The following is a 23,014-nucleotide window of genomic DNA, read 5'->3' as shown; positions in this document are numbered from 1 at the left end:
ATCAATAATATAAAACACTTTTGTACAGTGCCTGACAGGTATAAAACCCTGAGAAATGTTGGCTGTGATTATTACTACTGCTCACGAGGAATTCATAGGCAGAAAATCAGTTTTAAGTAACAACTATAAATTGTCCAGCAGTATTGCTTCTTAATAATATTTAAAGGGAGAATAAATATAAGATTTTAAATTGGTAAGCTAGAAGGCCTTGGATTCTTTTGGATAGCAAGAGGTTCTCCAGGTAATATGGAAAAAATGATCCAAACCAAAAAAATACAATGACAGCCAACCATTTAGCAAAACAGAATCTAACAAAGAATACATATTTCATTCAATGAACCTTCTCAAATTAAAAACAACAGCAGCAATGAAAAAAATCCCAAAAAGCCTCTTATCAGAGAATCAATGTCTGCATGAAGAAAGAAAAATAAAAGAGAAATAGAATGGTGAATTAAATTTTGTGAACTGTGGGAAACATTGGAAAAAAGAGAAATGAGCTTGTAAGTTGACAATAGCTTATGACTACGAAATAAATACATTCAGTATAAATGTTTACTCACATCATTTAGCTCAATTTAATTTATTACTAAAAGAAGATTAATAGTTTCTTCAAATATTAACACATCTTATTGAAATATAATTCTCTAGGCAAGTTTTTTGTTGATTTAAAAATGGGTCAAAATTATTGATTGTATTTGTCAGTTTAGAAAATCTTTCTGTGCTGTTTTGGAGCCCTCGTTCCTTTCTCAACTTTGCTAGCTCTTAACAAAATCATTACATTTAAAGAAACACTGACAAAATTTAAGCTTTTATAATTTAACTAAGAAATGCTTCCCCAAAAGTGATTAATTTACCTTGTCAAAAGAAAGAGACTTAATATAAGAATTTGTTAACCTTAAATACCACCACAGAAAAAAAAAAAAAAAAAAGGAAGAAAAATTCCTGGCTCAACTTATAAAAAAAAACTTGTACTAAATGAAAAGAGAAGACAGAATATTCAGATTAGTTGTCATTTAATAGAGTATTGGATTTGGGGATTATAATTAATATAATAATGACAGTTTTATATATATAGTAAATCTACTATATAGATATGTAATATTAGTATAATATGTTAGAAAAGCTAAAGGATAAACTTTAATCTGGATAATGCAAGAATCACAATGGATTTGTTGTCTGCAAATTAAAAAGTATTTAAATTTGTCTGCATCTAATTGTTTGAAATGATCAGAAATCAATTCTGATACATTTACTAATGTAATTCTCATATACATAGACGTTATAAACAGACACTCTCTGCAGAAACATGCAATATTATGGGTTATACATGAAGCAGTGGATTTGGGTTTGGGTTGACCCAGCAAATGTTTTTGGGGAGGGGGGGACAGTGGAGCTTATTTTTCTTGTGAATAGTGACATTTATTTCCTGATCAGTTCCATAGGGTTTAAAGTCACTTTATAGTTGCAAAAACCACTTCCTTAAACTTCATCCTTTCCAGATCTTTATAAAGTTTGCCCTTGATTGTTAGTGCCATTTTCAATTGAGCACTTGATTGGAATACAATACAATCCAAGTTTAACCTTTCTCATTTCTGTGTTAAGGGGTCCTTTGTTGGATGTCAACATAGAAATTCAACTAAACTGAGTTTTGTGGTTACACTAAAAAAATTATAGTCTCCCTTTAAAAAAATAATAGTAAGTTATCTTCAAAGCTATAATGGAGCAGGATTATCATTTTAATAACTATTCTTTCTGTGTCACACAATCAGGAAAAGGGATCTTTGCTAAATGTTTTCCTTACTACCAGTGATCGTTTATTGAAATTGTCTCATAGGAAGACTCACCAAGCAATAGTTGCAGTAGGAAAGAATTGGATTCTTTTTTTTTAAGAATTGGATTCTGAAGTCAAACATACAGAACCACTTCTTAAATTTTCATAAATTTAAATGGACTATGTTACATTTGTTTGTGTTTTTTCTGTATTCTCTATAGGTTTTCTCACACTATAAGCTATGGTGGCATGCTTTGAGCATATTAAAAGTTTCATGGAAACATTAAACAAGTCAGGAATAATTCAAAGCAATAACTATAAGAGTGTAACAATATCACACTATGTTTATGAAAGCATCCATAATATTTTTCCTTATTCATCCTTAAGCATTTTTCCCTCTTTGAATAAGACTTTATTGCTTTTACTTGAATTAGAATATATCCAGAAGAAAAATTATCACTTGTCTCAGCAGGCATACCATCTTCTTTTGGTACTGGCTTGTCTGACTATATGTCTATCCTCTTATTGACAGAACTTATACCCCATTCCACCCACTGTCAGAGTCCCCAGTCAGGACAATATTCTGCCTGACATTCACTGCCATAATTATAAGAACATTTGATCAAGGCAAAAATAACATTTATATGTTAATCATTTGGCATGCTTGTGAAATGTTGATGGGGTTTTCATGTGCCACAGCATTCTAAGAACAACGTTTCTAAATTAGCCAGATATAAATCTAAATGAAGGTTTTGAATTTATTTCTATATGATTTTCATGATTTCATTTCATTTTTTTAAAAGATTTTTATTTATTTATTTGACAGAGAGAGATCACAAGTAGGCAGAGAGGCAGGCAGAGAGAGAGAGGAAGGGAAGCAGGCTCCCTGCTGAGCAGAGAGCCTGATGCGGGACTCGATCCCAGGACCCTGAGACCATGACCTGAGCCAAAGGCAGTGGCTTAACATACTGAGCCACCCAGGTGCCCCCTTCATGATTTCATTTCAAGTAATGATTTCATTTTCAAGTAATTACATTGTATTTTTAAGACAAAAAAAGTTTGAAAACATGATAGATCTTAAACCTGACATAAAACATGCTATTATACTTACTATCACTTAAGCACAGAAATCACAAAGAGAGCTGAATATTTAACCTTAAAAGTGTCACAACAGGGGATGCCTGGGTGGCTCAGTGGGTTAAGCCTCTGCCTTCGGCTCCGGTCATGATCTCAGGGTCCTGGGATCGAGTCCCCCATGGGGCTCTCTGCTCAGCAGGGAGCCTCTTCATCCCCTCTCTCTCTCTGCCTGCCTGCCTACTTGTGATCTCTCTCTGTCAAATAAACAAATAAAATCTAAAAAAAAAAAAAAAAAAAGTATCACAACATGTATCAGTATTAGCAGTATGTAAGTCCACAGATCTTCATTATCCACCGAGTGAACCAAAAACAATAATTTGAAAATTTTCAAACATTATTTCTACAAATAAACACATCTTTCTTCAGTCACATTATTGACCCATAGATCTACTCAAGGAGTTGGTTGATTACTTTTTGGTCTGGTTGAGTTTGCAGGTGTCAGTATGAGACTATGAGACACATGCTGTCTGATTTGGAGTGTGGAGTATAGGGGAACACTGACAAATACTCTCTGGTTGTATTATGTTGTAGGTGTATCACTAGGACTTCTGGTTCCAGGTTAAAATATGTGTTCTGTGAAAACAAATGACATTTGTTTCCTCGTTTATTTAACAATTACTGATCAGTTGTTCAACTTCATACCAGGAAGTGAACCATACTGAAGAGGTTACTACAATAAATATAAAGATTCAGAGAAGAGTTCCCAAAGAACAAGAGGTCAGATAACTCAGGAAATGCAAAATGGACACTTGTGCCATAGCAGTTTAGCAGAAATACCTTATGACTTGAGGTTAGTGGGCCAGAGGGGGTGATTTTATTATCAGTGCTTTGGCTTCCTGAGCAGTCATTACCCAGCTCCTGCTATGTGGCTACCACTGGGACATACAACAGACCAAGCAGGAGCTGAATAAGTAAACTTAGAATCCAGAAGCCCTGTCAGAGGATGAAAGGGAAAAGAGAAAAGAGAACACCAGGAATGATCCGGCATGGTAATACTGGTGTAGCTTAGGTGGGTATGGCCCCCTTCGCTCTGAATTTCTTTTTATCTTGAGCAAAGAATACTGTGATATTTGATTCCCTGTGAGAAGTTTCTCTTGGCTTCATTTCTGTTTCTTCCTTCTGAAGCCTAAGAAGCACTTTCATTTAGTGTGCATCAACTATGTGCAAACACTTTGGTTATAGCATACATATTACATTATGTATAATGCCTAAGTACATGATACATATAGGAAACTGAAGTTCAAAGAGGGTAAATCATTCGCTCTAATGGACACACATACTAAGTCATGAAAGAGATTTGAATTCATGTTTGCCCACTTTGAAGTCCAAGTCTCCTCCACTTGGCCACGGTGTTTTTCCTGTTCCTGAGGGTGAGTTAAGGAAAAAGAACCCAGATTTGATTTTGTAAACTTAAAAAAAAAAAAAAATCAAGAGAACGTCTGGTTTTTAAAAAAATGAGTATATTTTGAAAATTTACATTTGATTTTAAAAGATTTTTGATTTTACCATTAAAACTGTTGGAATAGCTCATCTAAAGCTACTTGTTTTTCAAAACAGTAATTTTTTAAAAAATATTTTATTTTTATTATAGAGAAAAAGCCTGAGTGGGGAGGAGGGGCAGAGGGAGAGGGAAAAGCAGATTCCCCACTGAGCAGGGAGCCTGATACGGGCTTGATCCGAGGACCCCAGGATCATGACCTGAGCCAAAAGCTGATGCTTAACCAATTGAGCCACCCAGAGGCACTGCATTAATTATTTTTTAATGCATACTTATGAAGAAATAACTTTATTCTCTGTGAATTTACCAAGGATTTCTGGATTCCCACTATACCGGGTCATCCCAAAAATGATGGTTAAAAAATAGTTTATGATATATGAAAAAATTCATATTCCTATTTCATCTTCCTTGTCTGGTAATTACAGATTAAAAAGTCAGTATGTATTGCTATCTTAAAATACAGATGGAAAAAAGAAACCAATGGAAGAAACTTAGGAGAGTTTATTATCCTTGTTACAATTATATCCAAAGTCCCAACTTATAAACAGGCTAGAGTTAAAACAAAACTATGTTGATTTACTCATTTAAAAATTTATTTTGCGGGTGGAGTAGAGATAGCAAACATAATCAATTTATTTATTGGGATTTTGTATCATCTTTCCAAGGAAAGTTAAATGGAATGTCTGCTAGGTTTTATAAAGAAGTATACTTGACTTATAAACCAATATGGAATGTTAATCATTATATTTAATAAAGAATATACAAAATATTATGTAAATTACTGAATTACAACTGAAGCAAGAATTCCAGGTTTTTCATTGCTACTGTAAATGGTAATAGCTATCCATTGCTCAAATCAACTGAGTTTATATTTCTTATCTACTTTGTCCCAGTTTGCCAGGTTTTAGTTCAACCTTCATCTTAGATTAGACTCTTTCAGCGTACTTCTTATGACAATTCAAATACTTATTTTAAATGCAAAATTTTCTATTAGGAATTATATCTAAAAGAAAAAAATAGTTGGTAGTTCTATGCTCATGGATCAGAAGAATAAACATTGTTAAAATGTCTATACTGCCTAGAGTAATCTACACTTTCAATGCCATTCTGATCAAAATTCCACTGGCATTTTTCAAAGAGCTGGAGCGAACAATCCTAAAATTTGTATGGAATCAGAAGAGACCCCGAATTGATAAGGAAATGTTTAAAAAGAAAAACAAAACTGGGGGCATCATGTCGCCTGATTTCAAGCTTTACTCCAAAGTTGTGATCACCAAGACAGCATGGTACTGACACAAAAACAGACACATAGACCAGAGGAACAGATGAGAGAGCCAGATATGGACCCTCAATTCTATGGTCAAATAATCTCCAACAAAGCAGGAAAAAAATACATATAGTGGAAAAAAGACAGTCTCTTCAATAAATAGTGCTGGGAAAATTGGACAGCTATGTGTAGAAGAATGAAACTTGACCATTCTCTTACATCATACACAAAGATAAACTCGAAATGGATAAAAGACCTCAATGTGAGGCAGGAATCCATCAGAAAATCCTAGAGAAGAACATAAGAGGTAACTTCTTAATAATTCAAGTAGAAGACAATTCCATAAAAACATGGCTTGTTTTACAATTCCAGATAGATCACAAACCACTAAATAATGGTTCCTTCAACACAGTAATGGAACACACTGTGTTTCATCTATTAGTGGTTTTTGTTTTGTTTTTATTTTTCGTGATATCAGCTCTCTTCAAGGGGATGTGCAGTAGTTGCATTTGGGTATCTTGCATGATTTAAAGATTTTGTAAACATTGCATTTAGTAGGCCACTGAAACTTTGGTGAAATGTGTCTGTCGCAAATTATAATTGCATTTAAATATTCAGATACGAAATGTTTTAAATGGTTTGCTTCCCTGGCAATAACATTTGGCAATTTAGAAGAGGCCATATTGCCTCACAATACACTGTGCCTTCATTATTTCTTTCTTTAGAATACATTTTCATTTTACATAATGCTATGGAAATTCATTCCATAAAAAAGTATTATAATAAATTTTCTTATAAGGAAATACAATCAAAGATCATACTCAGAGTTGATATTTCTTTTTCTTCCTTTTTTTTTTTTTAAAGTTTATTTATTTGGGAGAGAGAGTGAGAGAGAGAAAGAGCATAAGAAGAGGAGGGTCAGAGGGAGCAGCAGACTCTGCTGAGTGGGGAACCTGATGTGGGACTGGATCCTGGGCCTCTGGGATCATGACCTGAGCTGATGGCAGTCCCTTAACGGACTGAGCCTCCCAGGTGCCCCCCAGAGTTGATATTTATTTTTTCAGTGGAAATAAATAACGTATTACACTAACACAAGAAAATAAACTCCTTGTATAACTAATAGTGTCAATTTAAGCCATGTCTTTAAATTGCCATCATTTTTTAAAGAAACAAAAAAATAGCAATACCAATTTGACATCTGGAACGCACTCTTTTTCAAGGCTAAGGATGAGTGGAATGATGAAAGGGTACACAAGCAAAATGAGAAAAAAGAAAAATAGTGTGCATTATGTGAGAGTTGTTTTCAATAATCAAGAGCCAGCCGCAATGTGCAGATTACTTAATAAAAAAACACTGCAGACATTAAGTTTCTATTCATTTCTGGTCCTTATAACCAATCAGGTATTCGCCAGGCGCCCACCAAGTGCTTGGCACCATTCTAGGCACTGAAGCACTCCTTTCTTAGACAAGTGCAATATAATGTGATAAAGGCTATTACAGAGGAACGTACACAATGCTATGGTAGTGAAGAGTAAGGAATAACTACTTGTGCTTTAAGTGTTCAAAGATACTTGCTAGAAAAAGTGGCATAGGATTTTATTTTATTATTTTTTGAAAGATTTTATTGATTTCTTTGACAGAGAGACACAGCAAGAGAGGGAACACAGCAGAGGAAGTGGGAGAGGGAGAAGCAGTTTCCTGCGGAGCAGGGAGCTGGATGCGGGGCTCAATCCCAGGACCCTGGGATCATGACCAGAGCCTAAGGCACACATTAGTGACTAAGCCACACAGGCACCCCTAGGATTGTATTTTAAAGATTAATTTTGATTGTATTTGAAAAAAGAGAAGAACAAATAAACATTCCCTTCTGTTTCACATCCTCGCCCACCTCTATTCTTTCTCTGAGATTCTATAGTCCCTGATCCTCAACACTCTCTTATCATTAGCCGTGAGTTCCCTTTCTCCTCTCCTTCTCCACTGGGAGTACCTGGCAAAACCGTCAGATGTTTCCTGCGGTGCCTGCAGCAAAGTATCTGACTTTCTGAAGAAGACTGCTCAACCTTGCTGAATGGATTTCCTTCAAATATATAACTTTAAATTTCAAATTGACAGTCAACACCGCCAGATGATTCTATGACATCACCCTTGTATATTTGCTTTCCCATTCTATAAGCCAACTACCCTTTCACACTTTCTCGCATCCCCTCAAATCTCCAACATTTCCTATTCACTCTTAGGGGATAGCTTTTCTTCATATTTCATAGAGAAAATCAAAGCAGTTAATTGAGAATGTTCTTATTTTTCTTTTCCCAAGCCAGCAATTCTATGTTTATATCCATTTTCTTTAGGACCTTTATGTTTCCACAATAGAAGGATTTTTGCTTCTATAGCTACATCACTCACTTGTGCTCTCCATCCCATTCCCTCACCTCCTCAAGCATTTGGTCTTATAATTGTTTCTCTTCTCTCCTGCACCTTTGTTTTCTCTCTTTTTACTTTTACTCTTTTTACTTTTTACTCTCTTTTTACTACATATTTGCAAATATGCTTTGACATTACCTATCTTAAAAATCCTTTCCATGACACCATATCTCAATCCAGTTACTGCTGGCTTTTTACTGTTCCATTCTGCAACTAAACTCCTTGAAGGAATTGTCTGTAATTGTCATCTCTTTTTGTTAATCCCTATTCTCTCCTAAACCACTCCAATGAGGCTTCACATAATGCATTACTGAAATAGCTCTTATCAATGATCTAAATCTCGCTAATGCCAATGCCTAGTTTTCTTTTTTTTTTTTTTTAAGATTTTATTTATTTATTTGACAGAGAGAAATCACAAGTAGATGGAGAGGCAGGCAGAGAGAGAGAGAGGGAAGCAGGCTCCCTGCTGAGAAGAGAGCCCGATGCGGGACTCGATCCCAGGACCCTGAGATCATGACCTGAGCCGAAGGCAGCGGCTTAACCCACTGAGCCACCCAGGCGCCCCCAATGCCTAGTTTTCTATTCCAATTTTACTTGACCTCTAAGTGGTGATACAATTGACTCCTCTCTTCCCCTTTTAGACATCTGCGTACTTCTCGCATTTAATTTCCTTCTTAACTCTCTGGTTGTTCACTCTGAGGTTCTTTGGTAGGGTTATTTTCCATGCTTAAACTATAAAAGTTAAAGTGTTCGAGATTCAGTTCTGTGTTCTCCTCTCTTTTCTATATTCTCTTCCTTGATTACTTCAACCAGTGTCTGAATTTTAAATATTCTCATGCAATGAAAACTCTTATAGTTGCATCTCTGTCTTCCTTAGCATGTGATTTATGTACCCAACTGCCTACACTTGATTGTCTAATAGGCATCTCAAACTTCCCACTGCCAATATCCAATTTCTGATTCCCTTTATCTGCTCCTCTTTGAATTGTCTCTGTATGAGAAAATTTTGCCACTATCCATCCTGTTAGTCAAACCCAATCTTTGGGAATTTTTCTTCATTCCTATTTTTTGCTCTGACCACAAATTCTTTCTATCAGTAAGGCTCTTCTCTCCAAATGGCTCTCAAATTTGACCATTCACCATTTTTACAGATATAATTCTAGACAAGGCCATCATTATTTTTTATCTTTCCTATTGCAATCATTTCTTAATTGGTGTCCTTCTTTCATTTTGTCCACCTAAAACCCCTTCTCTGAAGAACTGCCATACTTTGTAAAGTGTGATCTTTGTAAAGCTTCAATCAAATCACACGTCTCTCTTGCTCAAATCCTCAAATGGCTTTCTATTTCAATTAGAATATAATCTTATTTTTTTTAAGATTTTATTTATTTATTTGACAGACAGAGATCACAAGTAAGCAGAGAGGCAGGCCGGGGGTGGGGGTGGGGGTGGGCAGGCTCCCCGCTGAGCAGAGAGCCTGTTGTGGGACTCTATCCCAGGACCCTGGGATCATGACCTGAGCCGAAGGCAGAGGCTTTAACCCACTGAGCCACCCAGGTGCCTCTATAATCCTAATTTTCAAACATGACTCACAAGGCACTTTATAATTTTGCTCCACCTGACTCTAATCTCATCTCATACTCCTTCACTCCGTGCTCACTATGTTCCAGCTACACTGGAGTTTTTATACTCAAGATACATTGGGTTTACTCCCATCACAAGTGCTTTTATGCCTGCTGGTTTGGTTTGTTTTTACTTTTCCTCTAGAACTTTGAATCATTTTCGTTATTCAAATTTAAGTACAAAATGCCACCTTTTTTTACAAAGGTCTTTCCCAACCAGCCTAACCAATAAACAAATAAAACAAAAACCCAAAAGCAACAATCCACCAATTAAATATAAATCCCTTAAACGCAAACACTTTCTATAAAAACATCCCATTTTCTTTAAAGCAGTTACTTATCTTATTTCTTAATTGTGTTTATTGTCTCCCTCCATCAGACTTGAAAGTATTGAAGAATAGAGAATCTATTGTTCATTTTCTCTATTACTCATTGTTATATCCTCTAGCACCTACAATAGTGTCTGGCACATATTAGATACATGCGTATTTAATTAAGATTATTTTTAAACTGACTTGTTCATTATATAAAGTGAGAACATACCAGTAAATGTGCAGAAGCACAAATCTGAAAGTCTTATTTAGAGACTTAAGCAGGGAGTGTTTGGAGGGAAGGTAGGGGTCAGACTGCAAAGGGTCTTGAATGCTACATTGAGTGGTTTGCATGTTACTGTGCAAGTAACAGAAAGCCAAAGGTTTTAAATTTTATGTTTTCCTCTAAATAGAGCCTTCAGGTATGAGATCTTTCTTTCATAAAAATAAAGTATATATTTTAAAATGCATATCCACTTAGTTGGATATAATAATTAAAGAGATGCTTTTTATGATTCTATTTAGGATAAGAAATGCCTTTTCTTTTGCTTCTGAAAATTTCATGATATATTCAAAGTTTTCCCTTTTAGAAATTTGTTTAACTTAGAATTGTTTCATTGTAAACAGAAGAATCAATACTCTTCATAGCATTTTAACATAATTAAAACACATAAATTCATTCATTTATCTAAATTGCTACTGAACATTTCTTAGTGGAAAATGTATTCTTTTTTAAAAATTTATTTATTTAATTTAAAAAGATTTTTATTTATTTATTCAACAGACAGAGATCACAAGTAGGCAGAGAGGCAAGCAGAGAGAGAGGAAGGGAAGCAGGCCCCCTGCTGAGCAGAGAGCCCCATGTGGGGCTCAATCCCAGCACCCTGGGATCACGACCGGAGCTGAGGGCAGAGGCTTTAACCCACTGAGCCACCCAGGTGCTCCCAAAAATTTATTTTAAAGAGAAAGCACATGCACATGAGTGGGGAGAGGGACAGAGGGAGAGAACTCTCAAGCAGACTCTCCATTAAACTCAAAGCTCCATGCAATGCTTGATCTCAGGACCCATGAGATCTTGAACTGATCAGAAACCAAGAGTTAGACCTCAGCCAACTCAGCCAACTAGGTGCTCCCCAAATGTATTATTCTTACCTTTTAACTCATGTAGCATAATATTTTCTATCCTATTTTTTTAGAACGAACATAAATCTGAATACTAATGCTCGGTAAGTAAGAGTCTTATCATTTTAATCTGATTTATTTTATTTCTAATCTTCCTTATAAAATTATAGGGCATTTATTTTATACCTTTTAAGTTTATTAATTATGTGGTAAATGTTAACACAAGTCTTTTTAACGTATTGAATAAAGTTTAAATATAAAGAAAAAATGAATATAAGTACATTTCTGTTAAATAAAGTTTTGGGATCTTTTTGAGGATAAGTAATATAAAACTAAATACAATGGAACACTAAGTTTGGAAAAGAAGAAATAATAATTATTAAAAGCCATAAAAGGACAACTAAAATCTTATATTACTAAAAAATATATAAAACATACATTCAAGGAAGTTAATGTCATGAAGTTAATATCTTATGTGAATTTTTATTTTTAATATTGCTCAGGCACTGAACTTAAATGTCATAGAAACTGTGGAAGACATAGCAACTCAGAAATATTTCTCTTGTGTCTGTTCAGCAGAAAATCAAGCTTTTTAAGGATCTATTTTGCATACCGAAAGACCTGAATTAACCCTGACTTGAGTAGGAGAGTGGAAACATAAAGAAAGCAAAAAAATCTATAAAGAGCTAGATACATTTCATCTGTCTTATTGGTCTTATCGAGCCAACTATGGTTTGTTATTTACTCATCAAGGATCCACTTTAGATGTAAAAATCAAAACGCGGGTGACAAGGAAATCTTTTTAAAGGCTGGAGTAAAAGCTATCTCCCAAAGTTCAGTTTTGTTTTGCACTTACTAGAATACTGTAAAAGGGCCATAGCGAAGATCAATTCACTGGCACAATTTGAATGTCCCTTGTTGTTGAGACTGTATGTCATTACAAAATTTGTAATTGGGAAAGAAAAGCATATTGCTTAGCATTGCTTACTTGATAGCTGGACTATGGAATTGAAGCTTCTTTTTTTTTTTTTTTTTTTTAAACATTTTATTTATTTATTTGACAGAGGGAGAGATATCCCAAGAAGGCAGGCAGAGAGAGAGGGAGAAGCAGGCTCCCCGCTGAGCAGACAGCCCGATGTGCGTCTTAATCCCAGTACCCTGTGATCATGACCTGAGCCAAAGGCAGAGGCTTCACCCACTGAGCCACCCAGGTGCCCCAGAATTGAAGCTCATTATAAGGTTTTTGAGTCAAACTATAATCAGATCAAAATTTCTGTGAAAACTTTGCCTTGGAAAATCTCTAGCAGATTTTCTAAGCAGAAATGCAGAATCTATGGCTAATTTCACAGTGAAAGTAATGGGAAAATTAGGGATGATTTGATTTGGAATTTTTCAGACAGAAAAGGGGAAGACTCCAAGAAATGCTTGGAAATACAAAGGTGCATTGTATACTGGATGTAGCAGAGAGATCCTGTGGGATGGTAATGTTGAGAGTTAACGACATTAGAAATGTTGATTCCAAACCAAGAAAGGTCTTGACATATTTTTCTTCTGTAATCTGTGAGCAATCATGTGAGCTTTTAAACTGACACTTATCATGGTGTGTTTTAGTAAGGAAGCACTAACAACAGGAGATGAATTCCAGTGGGGGAGATAAGAGGAAGAAGGAGTTATTGGAGGCTAAGTCAAGTAATACTAAGGACCTCAAGTTAGGCAGTGACAGAACGAAGGAAAGAGTTCTTACGTGTGAAATAAGTTGATGGCCAGTGGATCTGGGGACAGTAAGACAGGAAAAAAAGGACTGAATTTTCTAATTTCTGTAATCAGGTGGATGGTATTGTTATTAGGCAGCATCTAATTAAAAAGCTGGGATTTCTGTTTTGTTTTGGTTGGTTTGGTTTGGCTTTGCTATCAAGTGATGCGTGGAAGAGAGAGATAAAGATAATTTTGGTTTTGATATTGGTGAAAATTCCATTTCAGAACTGGCTATTAGAATGTGGAGTTGGAATTCATGTAAATATTTACAATTCACCACCACAGAGGTAATATCTGAGACCATAAGGATAGATCTGTGAGCTAGGTCTTTTGTGTCTTTGTGTAATTTTTTGGCCCAAGATTCTGAAACCAAGATCAATACTTGGCCTATGATGTTCAGAACATATCTTTAGGAAAGACACTACATTTATCCATAAAGCAAGAAGCAATCATCCATATTAAATGGCTTGAATTTACAAATATGGATTTATAAGTACAGGAAGTCATAAATAGTGGATTTGTTGCTCATGGTGCTTTTTGAGAGTTTTGTTAATTTTTTTCTTGTGTCTTTTACCATTTGAGTTCAATTTACCCACTTTTAAAATTTTAGAAATCTTAAAAAGAAAAAAAGTCTTTAAGAATTAATAACTAAATATTTAAAGTTTTTATATACTTTATTAAAGTATATATACTTTATTTACTTATATATTTATATATATTATATATATTTATATACTTTATTAAATCATTTATATGGGTTCCATTATTGTACTGCTTGAAAAATAAGAAAGACATATTAGCATCACATGTAATTTTTAAGAATTTGTTTTAAAGTAAATTAAAAAAAGCACTATTCCCTTTCTAATAAAGAGATTGTTATGACACAAAATAAAAAGTATATATTTTATGTATTTTTTAAATACACTCAAGTTTTCTAAGTGCCATGATATAGCTACTTTTGTTTAAATATGTCTCTAGTTTTAAATGATCACAAGACTCATTTCATCAACTGTTTACCCAAAACATATTTTCCAGTTTAATGGAGGTAATGACCACTGAGCATTCTTTAAAAATGATGACACTGAAGTTCTTAGAAGTTAGATAATCCATAAACAACAAGCAGCAAGGGCTTGAACAGAAACCCAGGTTTGTCTGACTATAACATATATACCTATTACAGTACATATGGCTTTTCTCGGGTGAAATAGAACCACATATAGGCTAATTATTCTATGAGAGACTAAGCCCCAAGCTCTTATGAAACTGAAGCCATACCACTTCCAATGTCACTATTATACCAGGCAGTTTTCATCTTTTGGTAAAGTTACTCATTAAGGATTAGAGTGGCTGTTAATTGAAATACTCTGAAACACAAAAAATGATTTGGTTCCATGGTTTTATTTGCCCTTTGTGCCCTCTCCCTAGCTCTTGACTGGACTTGACATAACCTTAGCTAATCATAATATTCTAAATCTTAAATTTACATCAAGAGTATAAGGCTAAACAGAAGTACAGATTAGTTCAGAAGACAGAGAGCTCACAGCCTTTCCTTTGGTAAATCTTGGAAAGTGTGCTTGATATTTTAGAAGGGACTCTTATAATTGCATTGCTATAATGTGTCATAATTTATAGAATGCTTCTAAGTATAGAATGTCATAATTATTACTCATTTCATTTTATTTTAAGATACAAGAACAGGGGAGAAGAATAAAGAAAATACCTTGTTCTAAATGCAACTCTCTAAAGCCAGAGGTCACTAATATGGTTACCCTTGGTTCATTAGCTTGTCATTATGTCACTTTTGATAAAGATCACCTGGAATGGGATGGTACCATGTGTTTAACAAAACAGCATGCCTTATAAATTGATACACATTCCTAATAGCATAAGGTAATATAATGATAAAAATACATTTTATTCAGTTATGTACTATAGTCACAAAAACAGAGTTAATAGAAACATCAAAAAGCTATTCTGTAAGCTGTGCCTGACAATGGAATTTTTTGTTACAATAGCGCTAAGGAACCTATTGATGTATTTCATTGAAACAACTTGTACAGTAATGCCGATTGAGATAATTTATTAAAAGCATACTGAAATGAGAATAGAAAATGATTTAGTCACACCTGTCCAGTCGGAAAGCATATTATTTTATGACTTTTTCTTCATTATTCTGACAGTGATAACTGTCAGTAAAATAGATAACAAAGGAAGAGACCTTTTAAAAGAGAAAATGTGACAAGTACATTATATTTTTCTAATCTGCCTATAATCTTACTTAAAAAGAAAAATGAACATACATGACAACTGAAAACATGTATTTGCAAATGAATACAAATTTGACTGATAATTATAGAGTATTTATTACCATTCAGGTTGGAAAATACCATATATGGAGAAGCTTTATCCCTAAAATGTTCATTTTTAATAGAGTCATTTTAGTACATAAATAAAACTCTCCCCTTGTCCTCAATATATACATGTAGTTCAAGAATGACGCTGATCATTTTCTCCAAGGCAATAGTGTTTCTTTTTATTTGAAAAGGTTTTTATCTTAAAACAGCTTTTTAAAATAAATTTTTATGTTAAAACAAGCATAAAATTTCAAGTTCCAAAGTATCATACCAAAAATTTTTCTGAACTATTTGAGAATAAATTGCAATCCTGGTACCCCATCATTTCCAAATATTTCAGTGTTTGTTTCCTACAGACAATAATATTCTCCAACCAAATCAAACCACAACTATCCAAATTAGGAAATTTGCATTGCTACTTGGCTACCATCTAATCCTTGGATTCCATGCAAGTGGACTGATTGTCCCAATAATTTTTTTTAGTAGCAAAAGAAACAATTCAGAATTACTGCCTTTAGTTATAATGTCTCTTCAGTATGAAATAACCCCTTAGTCTTTTCTTGACTTTCCTAATCTAATGTCTCTCATTTAATAATGCTTTAATGTAGCTCTGGTTTTAATTTAGATTTATAACTCAAGGGATCTTCTGTCTTAGAGAATTTCAGATAAGGTATATATTTCAATGCCATTTATGAATAGTTATATGTATGTTGTATGTGGGTCTTTAAGGCATTCTCACAGACATGGGGCATTTTTATTTAAAAGTTAAACTTACCATTATCACTATTTATGTGCTGTTAGATTACTTCCTAAATAATTCCTAAATTTCATTTCCTTTTTTTTTTTTAAGATGTATTTATTTATATATAGAGAGAGGGAGATTGCATGGTAGGGAGGGGTAGAAGGAGACGGAGAGAGAGAGACTCTCTAGCAGATTCTGTGCTGAGATGGAATCCCATGCAGGACTCAATCTCACACCTTGAGATCATGACCTGAGCCAAAACGGAGAGTTGGATGTCTAACTGACGGAGCTAGCCAGGCACCTCCTGAATTTCATTTAAATATACTGTTCTCTCCTCTCATTTTTATCTTATGAATATTATGTTTCTTGACTAAATGTATAACATTTTAATAGCAAAGGCAAAGAAATGTTACACTACTTTTGGAGTTTCTTTAGTTGTTATAAATATTAATTTCCTTAATTTGAAATTATTTTCCTCCCTTGATGTGCCTTAGCTATTACGTGTAACTTAAAACCACCAGAGGGAGCAAGTGTGTGCGTGTGTGTTTGTTACGTGTAGGTTTAAAGACCTAAGCTCAGCTATCAGCTATTGATAGACTCATCTGATTAAAATAGTAGATATTTCTTATAATTTTCAATGGAGAAAAGTAATCAAGTGACACAAAATGTCCGGGTCATATAACAGATACTTCTAATTGTGAATCAATATATTGGCATTCTTATTTATTTATTATTAACTATTTACCAGATGCTGTTTTAGGCACTGGAAACCCAGCAGTAGCCAAACAGAGAAAAAAAAGTCTTCATAACAGAACTTGTGTTCTCCTGAGGAGATCATCTCCAAGTAAACAAAGAGTCAAAACAATTTAGAGAACCATAAATTATATGAACGAAATCAAAAGGAATAGTGGAATGGCATAAAGGCTAAGAAGGGGCAAACTTATGCGATGTACTCTGAAGAGGTAAGATCTGAAGAAAGATATAAATCATAAGTAAAGTCTAGCCATGCAAAAATTTTTGGTGAGAGAGTTCTAGATAGACAAATAGGTTGTGTAAAAACTCCAAAATGGGAAAAACTCATTTTTTTTGCTTCCCCTCAAAAAATGTAATTTAGGAGATAATTCTGCTATGAGAACAATTATACTGTGAAATCTAGAAGTTTACTTTTTGCTTATTTTTTTTTCAGATGTTCAATATCTTCAATTATTACACATAAGCAAGACCTACTGTTTCAGGGATTTTTAGGCAAATGTGTATCTGAGAAATTTAATTTTCCCACTCATTCATATACCTAGAAGAATGATCATAAAGAAACAGTTTATAATAGTAACTTGTATGTAGTAACAAAAAGAATTTGTCCTAGAATCTGCATATATCAAACTATGTTGTTATGTCAAAATATTAGTTTATTTAAAGGATACACATTTTAATGTAGGTTATATTATAATTCTTACACATTTTCACATTTTTCACAGATTGAGTTTTAAGACAAAATGAAAAGAAGAGAAAATCACTGAGGATGCAATATAAAAACTTAGCATCTTGTTTATATCTCTAAGGAAAGCATGAGCTATCTCTTGTTGGAGTAATCATTACCAAACTAAAATCGTTGTTCCTAAAACGACATTTTTCCTTTATTTTCTTTGGAAGTAAAAAAATAAAGGATAGTAGAAAGCTCTCACATTTCTCTTAGTTAGAGGTTTAGATTGGTGATTAGAAGGTGTTATATTTAATATATTGAAACGTTTATTTTTATTCAAGACAAAACTTTATGCAATTCTCATCATATAGACAGCAAAGCTAAAATATATTCTCTGTATTTTATTCATGGCCTTGGTTGTTTAGATTATTGTCGATAAGTTAAAAAATAGCAGACTAGATCAGATATAACTTTGAAAATGATTTTTTTAAATGCAAAACTAAAATAACAATACAACTTATGCATGCATAACGGTCTGCCAAGGAGACCCAGTGCCATTTCTACACATCTCTACAATGTTTTTTTAATGTCAGACATAGTTAATATAATTATTATATTATATTAACTATATATGTATTATAGTATATAGCTATATATTATATATAATATATAACCATATATTATATAACTATATATGATATTAACTTTATTATTATATTAACTATAAATATAATAGTTAATAGTCTAGTATTTTTATTCTATTTGATAGTGTGCCACAATTTAAAATCCTACAGAATGCCCTTGCACCAGCTATGAGCATCATTACTCCTTACTATGAACTGTTAACACAACTACCTCATATTAAGTGCTTATTATCAATATATGGTCAGTTTTTAATTTGTATTTAAAATTTCCATTTAGAAATACATATATATTTAAAAACCTGACAATCTGTGTCAGATTTATTTTATACTTACATCAAAACTATTATTTGAAAGCAGACGGGAAAAGATTTTCCTCCACATACTCATATTTTCTCCTTGATCTAAACGTATACATTTAGATGAAGGGGACAACTGTTCTTTTACTGTCTGCGATTTGGTTTCTACTTAGCCATATATCCATTCTATTTTAAATGTAGACATCTAAAGTATTACGGATGGCAATGTTAGCAACTAGCGGCATTTGCAGAAGATTACTGCCAAACAAGTAACACTCTCAACCATAATCCCATCATTGTTTAACCCCAACCTGGGAGAGGTGCCCTCCATTAGACCTATATTGTATAATGCTTTGGCTTAGAGAAAAGCTACTCAAAATTGCAGGGTGTCCAGGTTTGGAGACATCTCTTCCTTTTCATGTTCTCTCTTTGTCTTCCACTTATGGGGGAATTAATAGATGTTTTATCTCTATATTTTTAAAATGAAATCATATCATTATTAAAACTTTAATATTGCATTGAAAGAATTTTCATATATAATATCATATATGAATGTATTTTAAGGTTTGTATTGATATTTTGGTTAAAAATCAGTGAAATTCAGTCTAGTTAGCTTAGGGAAAGGATTAAAAAAACTGAGTTTTGGTCCTGCAGTAGAAAGTTCTTAAAGTCCTGTTTATATGTTGGAAAATTAATCACTGTACATCACTTTCTGCAATACTGTAGGAGGGTAATAATAGCAGTATAGTACTTTCAATAATTTAATTGTAACATATACAAGTCCTTTTGATTTATTTGGGTAAAAAATTCCCCATTTTAAATAATTTTTGACTTTCAATAATGTTTTTTTCTGTACAAGACAAAATTCTATTATTAGACATGAATAAGGCAAGGCAGGATGAAGCAAAGTATTTTGTTAAACTAAACATTGCATACAATTTGGAGGATTACTTTTCCCATAAAAATATCCTGTGCTTTTATATAAACCAAATTTTAAATAGACTAGTAAAAAAAAATAGTTTGAAAGAATGTATAAAATTTCTGACAGACCATTTTGGATCTTTAGAAAAATTTTAATCACTTTTATGAAATGTTTTTTCATATTCTTGATTTAAAAATTGAAAGCTATCACAGTCCATAAATTAACTTGAAGAATTAGCAAGTGATTAGATTGAACCTTTTGAAACTGCTGATTGTTTTCAGCTATAAAAATGTCAGTTTCATAAGTTTCAATGCAGTAACTTCCTGGTGTTCATGTTCCGCTATGAGAAGAACCTTAAATGGATTCTGCCTGCATTGACTTGTAATTACACAGTTTTATAAAGCACAATATATTCTTACCTAATATTAATCTTATAGTGTACTGTGCTTTTCAGGCTCTAGGAAAAATGTAGAAAAATTAACTCAATCAAAATGGCTAAGCACAGCCAAAATAAAAATAGTCCTTTTTTTTCCTACTACTTAAAGTCACAATTCAAAATTTACAAAATACACAGTCACTTACTTTGGTAGAGTTTTCAAATGATTTTCTCTTAACTCCAAGATCCGCAATTTGACAAGTCTGTAAAAGTGAATAAAAAAATTGCTCCTTAATATTTCTGTATAAAACAATATTCCTATGAGAAAGTCAGTAATCATTGCATTATCCAAATAACTATGTCTGAACTTTCCATAGCATGGTTACAGACTTTAAAGAATTATATATACAGATCGATTATGAGTAGGGTTGCATCAACATTGGACAATGACAAATACTGGTTTACTAAAAATAAAGATCATGCAAAGAGATCATTGGGTCCAAGTGATCTAAATTTCATGTTTTATAAAAATATATACACTGTTGTTTAATTGTAGGTAACAGATTCTTTAATATCTACTTAATACTAGGTCCTGTGTTCACTGGAATATGGCAATACTCTCCCTCAAGAGACTCTAAGTGAACTTGTAAAGCTAATAATATAGTACACTAGTTAAAAGCTTGAGCTTTGTGGTCAGATGAATCTGGGTGAAATCCAGACTGTCATATTCTATCACTGTGACTCTGGTGCATTAACAAACCCTCCTATTTAGGTTCCTACGTCTCACACTTACCTACCTGTTAAGCTCTATGGTGTGAGACACACTATTGTTAAAATGTCTATAACTGAGCTTTAAGTTGTATTCTGTTGAGGCGACCGTTAGAACAACTGTTAGGGGCGCCTGGGTGGCTCAGTTGGTTAAGTATCTGCCTTCAGCTCAGGTCATGATCCCAGGGTCCTGGGATAGAGCCCCGCATTTGGCTCCCTGGTCAGGGGGCTGCTTCTCCCTCTCCCCCAGCTTATGCTCTCTCTATCTCTTTCTCTCTCAAATAAATAAATAAAATCTTTTAAAAAAGAACAAATATTAATTGGATTCTCTGAATTCTTGGTGTTTGGGGAATATTTCAGTATTTGAACTATTTCTCCCACATTTAGTTGGCTTTTAGATATTCATCTAGGTCTCTTCCTCTTTTCTTTGTGTTTTGACTATGACCAAGTTTCTAATTTAATTTTAATTTTAAAGCTTTTAATTTCTATATGAAATAAAATGATTCAGTTATTCAGAGCATGGGTATATTGTTAGTAAAATGGGTTTCTTAAACATCAGTATGTCTCAACTCTTCTCAATATCTGTACTGGTATGAAGTTACTTTGTGACCTACTTTGGCTTTTAGGGGCACCAAATCTCACATTTTGGAAGGAAATTTAATAATTCTCCAGCTGAAGGTTAAAAATCTTTTTAGACTATAATAGGGCATGGTAGACTAAAGTAGACTTTAGTCTTTAAATTAGACTTAAGTCTTAAAGTAGACTTTAGTAGACTAAAGTAGAGCATATCTTGGCATACAATTTACACAAAATTAAATTCTAATTCCAGATGGTTTTGGTACTATGTTTTCTATTTGGCCAAATATCTTCCTTGACATTAGGACCACTAAAAGAGAACTGAGAAAAATTTAAGACAAAGAAGTATGGTCTATGGTGATAAATATTCTCTGATTTGATAATTCAAAAGATTTTGTATTGTTACAGTCACTACCAGAAAAAAAATGACAGTTTATATGAACAAATGTTGAAGTGCCAATTCATTTGGAAACTCGGCAAATGCTCTTTTGAAGATCTGTGAATTTTAAAAACCATCTAACTAGATGGTGTTCATATGTGGTATGATATCATGATCTGCAAAAGTAATGGAACTTGGGAAATGTTGACATACTCTCTGCATATAAAATGAGCTGCTACATGTTAGACTTAATTATTCTACTGAGCTCTTCATAACACCAACAGATAGGTATTGAGTTATTACCCAATTTATTCCTTGAACAATTTCAAAAGTGATCACTTAGAAAAACACAGTTGATGATAAATTTAAAATGTCTTAATTTTTAAGATGTATCTTTTATATATAAAAAATAGTTCATTGAAAAATACCTGGAAAATATTGAAAAATATGAAGATGAAAATAACAAGGAAACAGTCTTATCTCACTCATATATTATATTCAAATTGGTGAAATATAATTTATATATTTTATTATAATATGCTCCTAAATATAACTTATTGGAATTAAAAAATATTTCCCTAAACCAGATTATAAATTGACATACATTATCATGGAGGTACCATAATATACTCAACTAATCTCCTGGACTGATTTGTGTTTCCACTTTTTTTCATATTGTAAATAATGACAAATATCCTTGTTTATAAATCTTAGCGTAGTATCTGATAAGGATATCATACATTTCTAGAAATAAATTACAAAGGCAGTAGTTGTAAATATTTTCAAATCTTTTAAAACACACTGTTATGCATGAAAGTCATAACATTCTGAAATTCCATCAGTTGTGTGAGACTACCTTTTTTCCTTGTACTGTATAAGGAATTTTTGTAATATGTTAGAACATAAAGTTCTTTATCATTTTAATTCATATTATTTTTATTGTTTGTGAGGATAAACTCTTCATGTATTCACTACCAGTTTGTACATTTAACCAGGAATTCCTTGTGGATGTCATTTACTCATTTCTTTTCTAATGAGAACCTTATCTTACTCATTTATAAGAGTTCTTTATATCTTAAGGATATAATTTGCTTTCATATATAGTGGAAATGTTTTCCCAGTTTATTGTTTTCCCTTAATTTAAAAATATTTTCTGATATTATTTTATTTTAAATGTATTTATGTACTCAAGTCTATCTACCCACTTATTGTAATTTCCTTTGTTTCTAAACTATAGAGGTATTTCCCAACCCAAGAGCCATACATATTCATGTGCATTTTTTCCAGATTACCTCTGACATTATTTTTTGTATATTTAATTCTTCGATTCACCTGGAATTTATTTGATTATTAGTGACATGCAAAAACCAAATTTTACTTCATTTTGGAAAATGTTTCATTAAGTAACATTGTCTCACTTAATGAATAATAATGAGTCTTTAATCATAATTTTTACCTTTGAAGCCTCAACTACTAGCGCTGGTAACTACTCATCTAAAGTGAAATAAAATTTCGTCATTTAAATTTTGTATTCTTACCTTCCAAAATTAGCTGGAAGAAATTCAAGAAAGGCGTCATTCAGGTAGAGCTGGGTCAGATTTAGAAGCTGCGTGAAGCCATCGGGGAGTCTAGA

At 33.1% G+C, this 23,014-nt stretch overlaps 1 protein-coding gene across 5 annotated transcripts in view; it reads right to left on the bottom strand.

Moving 5' to 3' along the window:
• Positions 1-23,014, bottom strand: part of LRRC7 (leucine rich repeat containing 7) — a 562,518-nt gene that overhangs the window by 247,731 nt on the left and 291,773 nt on the right. For all 5 annotated transcript variants that reach the window (XM_044238453.1, XM_044238449.1, XM_044238451.1 and 2 more), the window contains exons 6-7: positions 22,920-23,009; positions 19,865-19,921 (exon numbers count right to left, since the gene is read on the bottom strand). In XM_044238453.1, coding sequence (XP_044094388.1) covers positions 19,865-19,921; positions 22,920-23,009 — 147 coding nt within the window. The remainder of the gene's footprint in view (positions 1-19,864; positions 19,922-22,919; positions 23,010-23,014) is intronic.

The sequence above is a fragment of the Neovison vison genome, chromosome 2 (genome assembly GCF_020171115.1).
Source record: "Neovison vison isolate M4711 chromosome 2, ASM_NN_V1, whole genome shotgun sequence".
NCBI lineage: Eukaryota > Metazoa > Chordata > Mammalia > Carnivora > Mustelidae > Neogale > Neogale vison.
The sequence above is the reverse complement of the archived record's forward strand: the minus strand, read 5'-3'. Positions and strand labels throughout refer to the sequence as shown.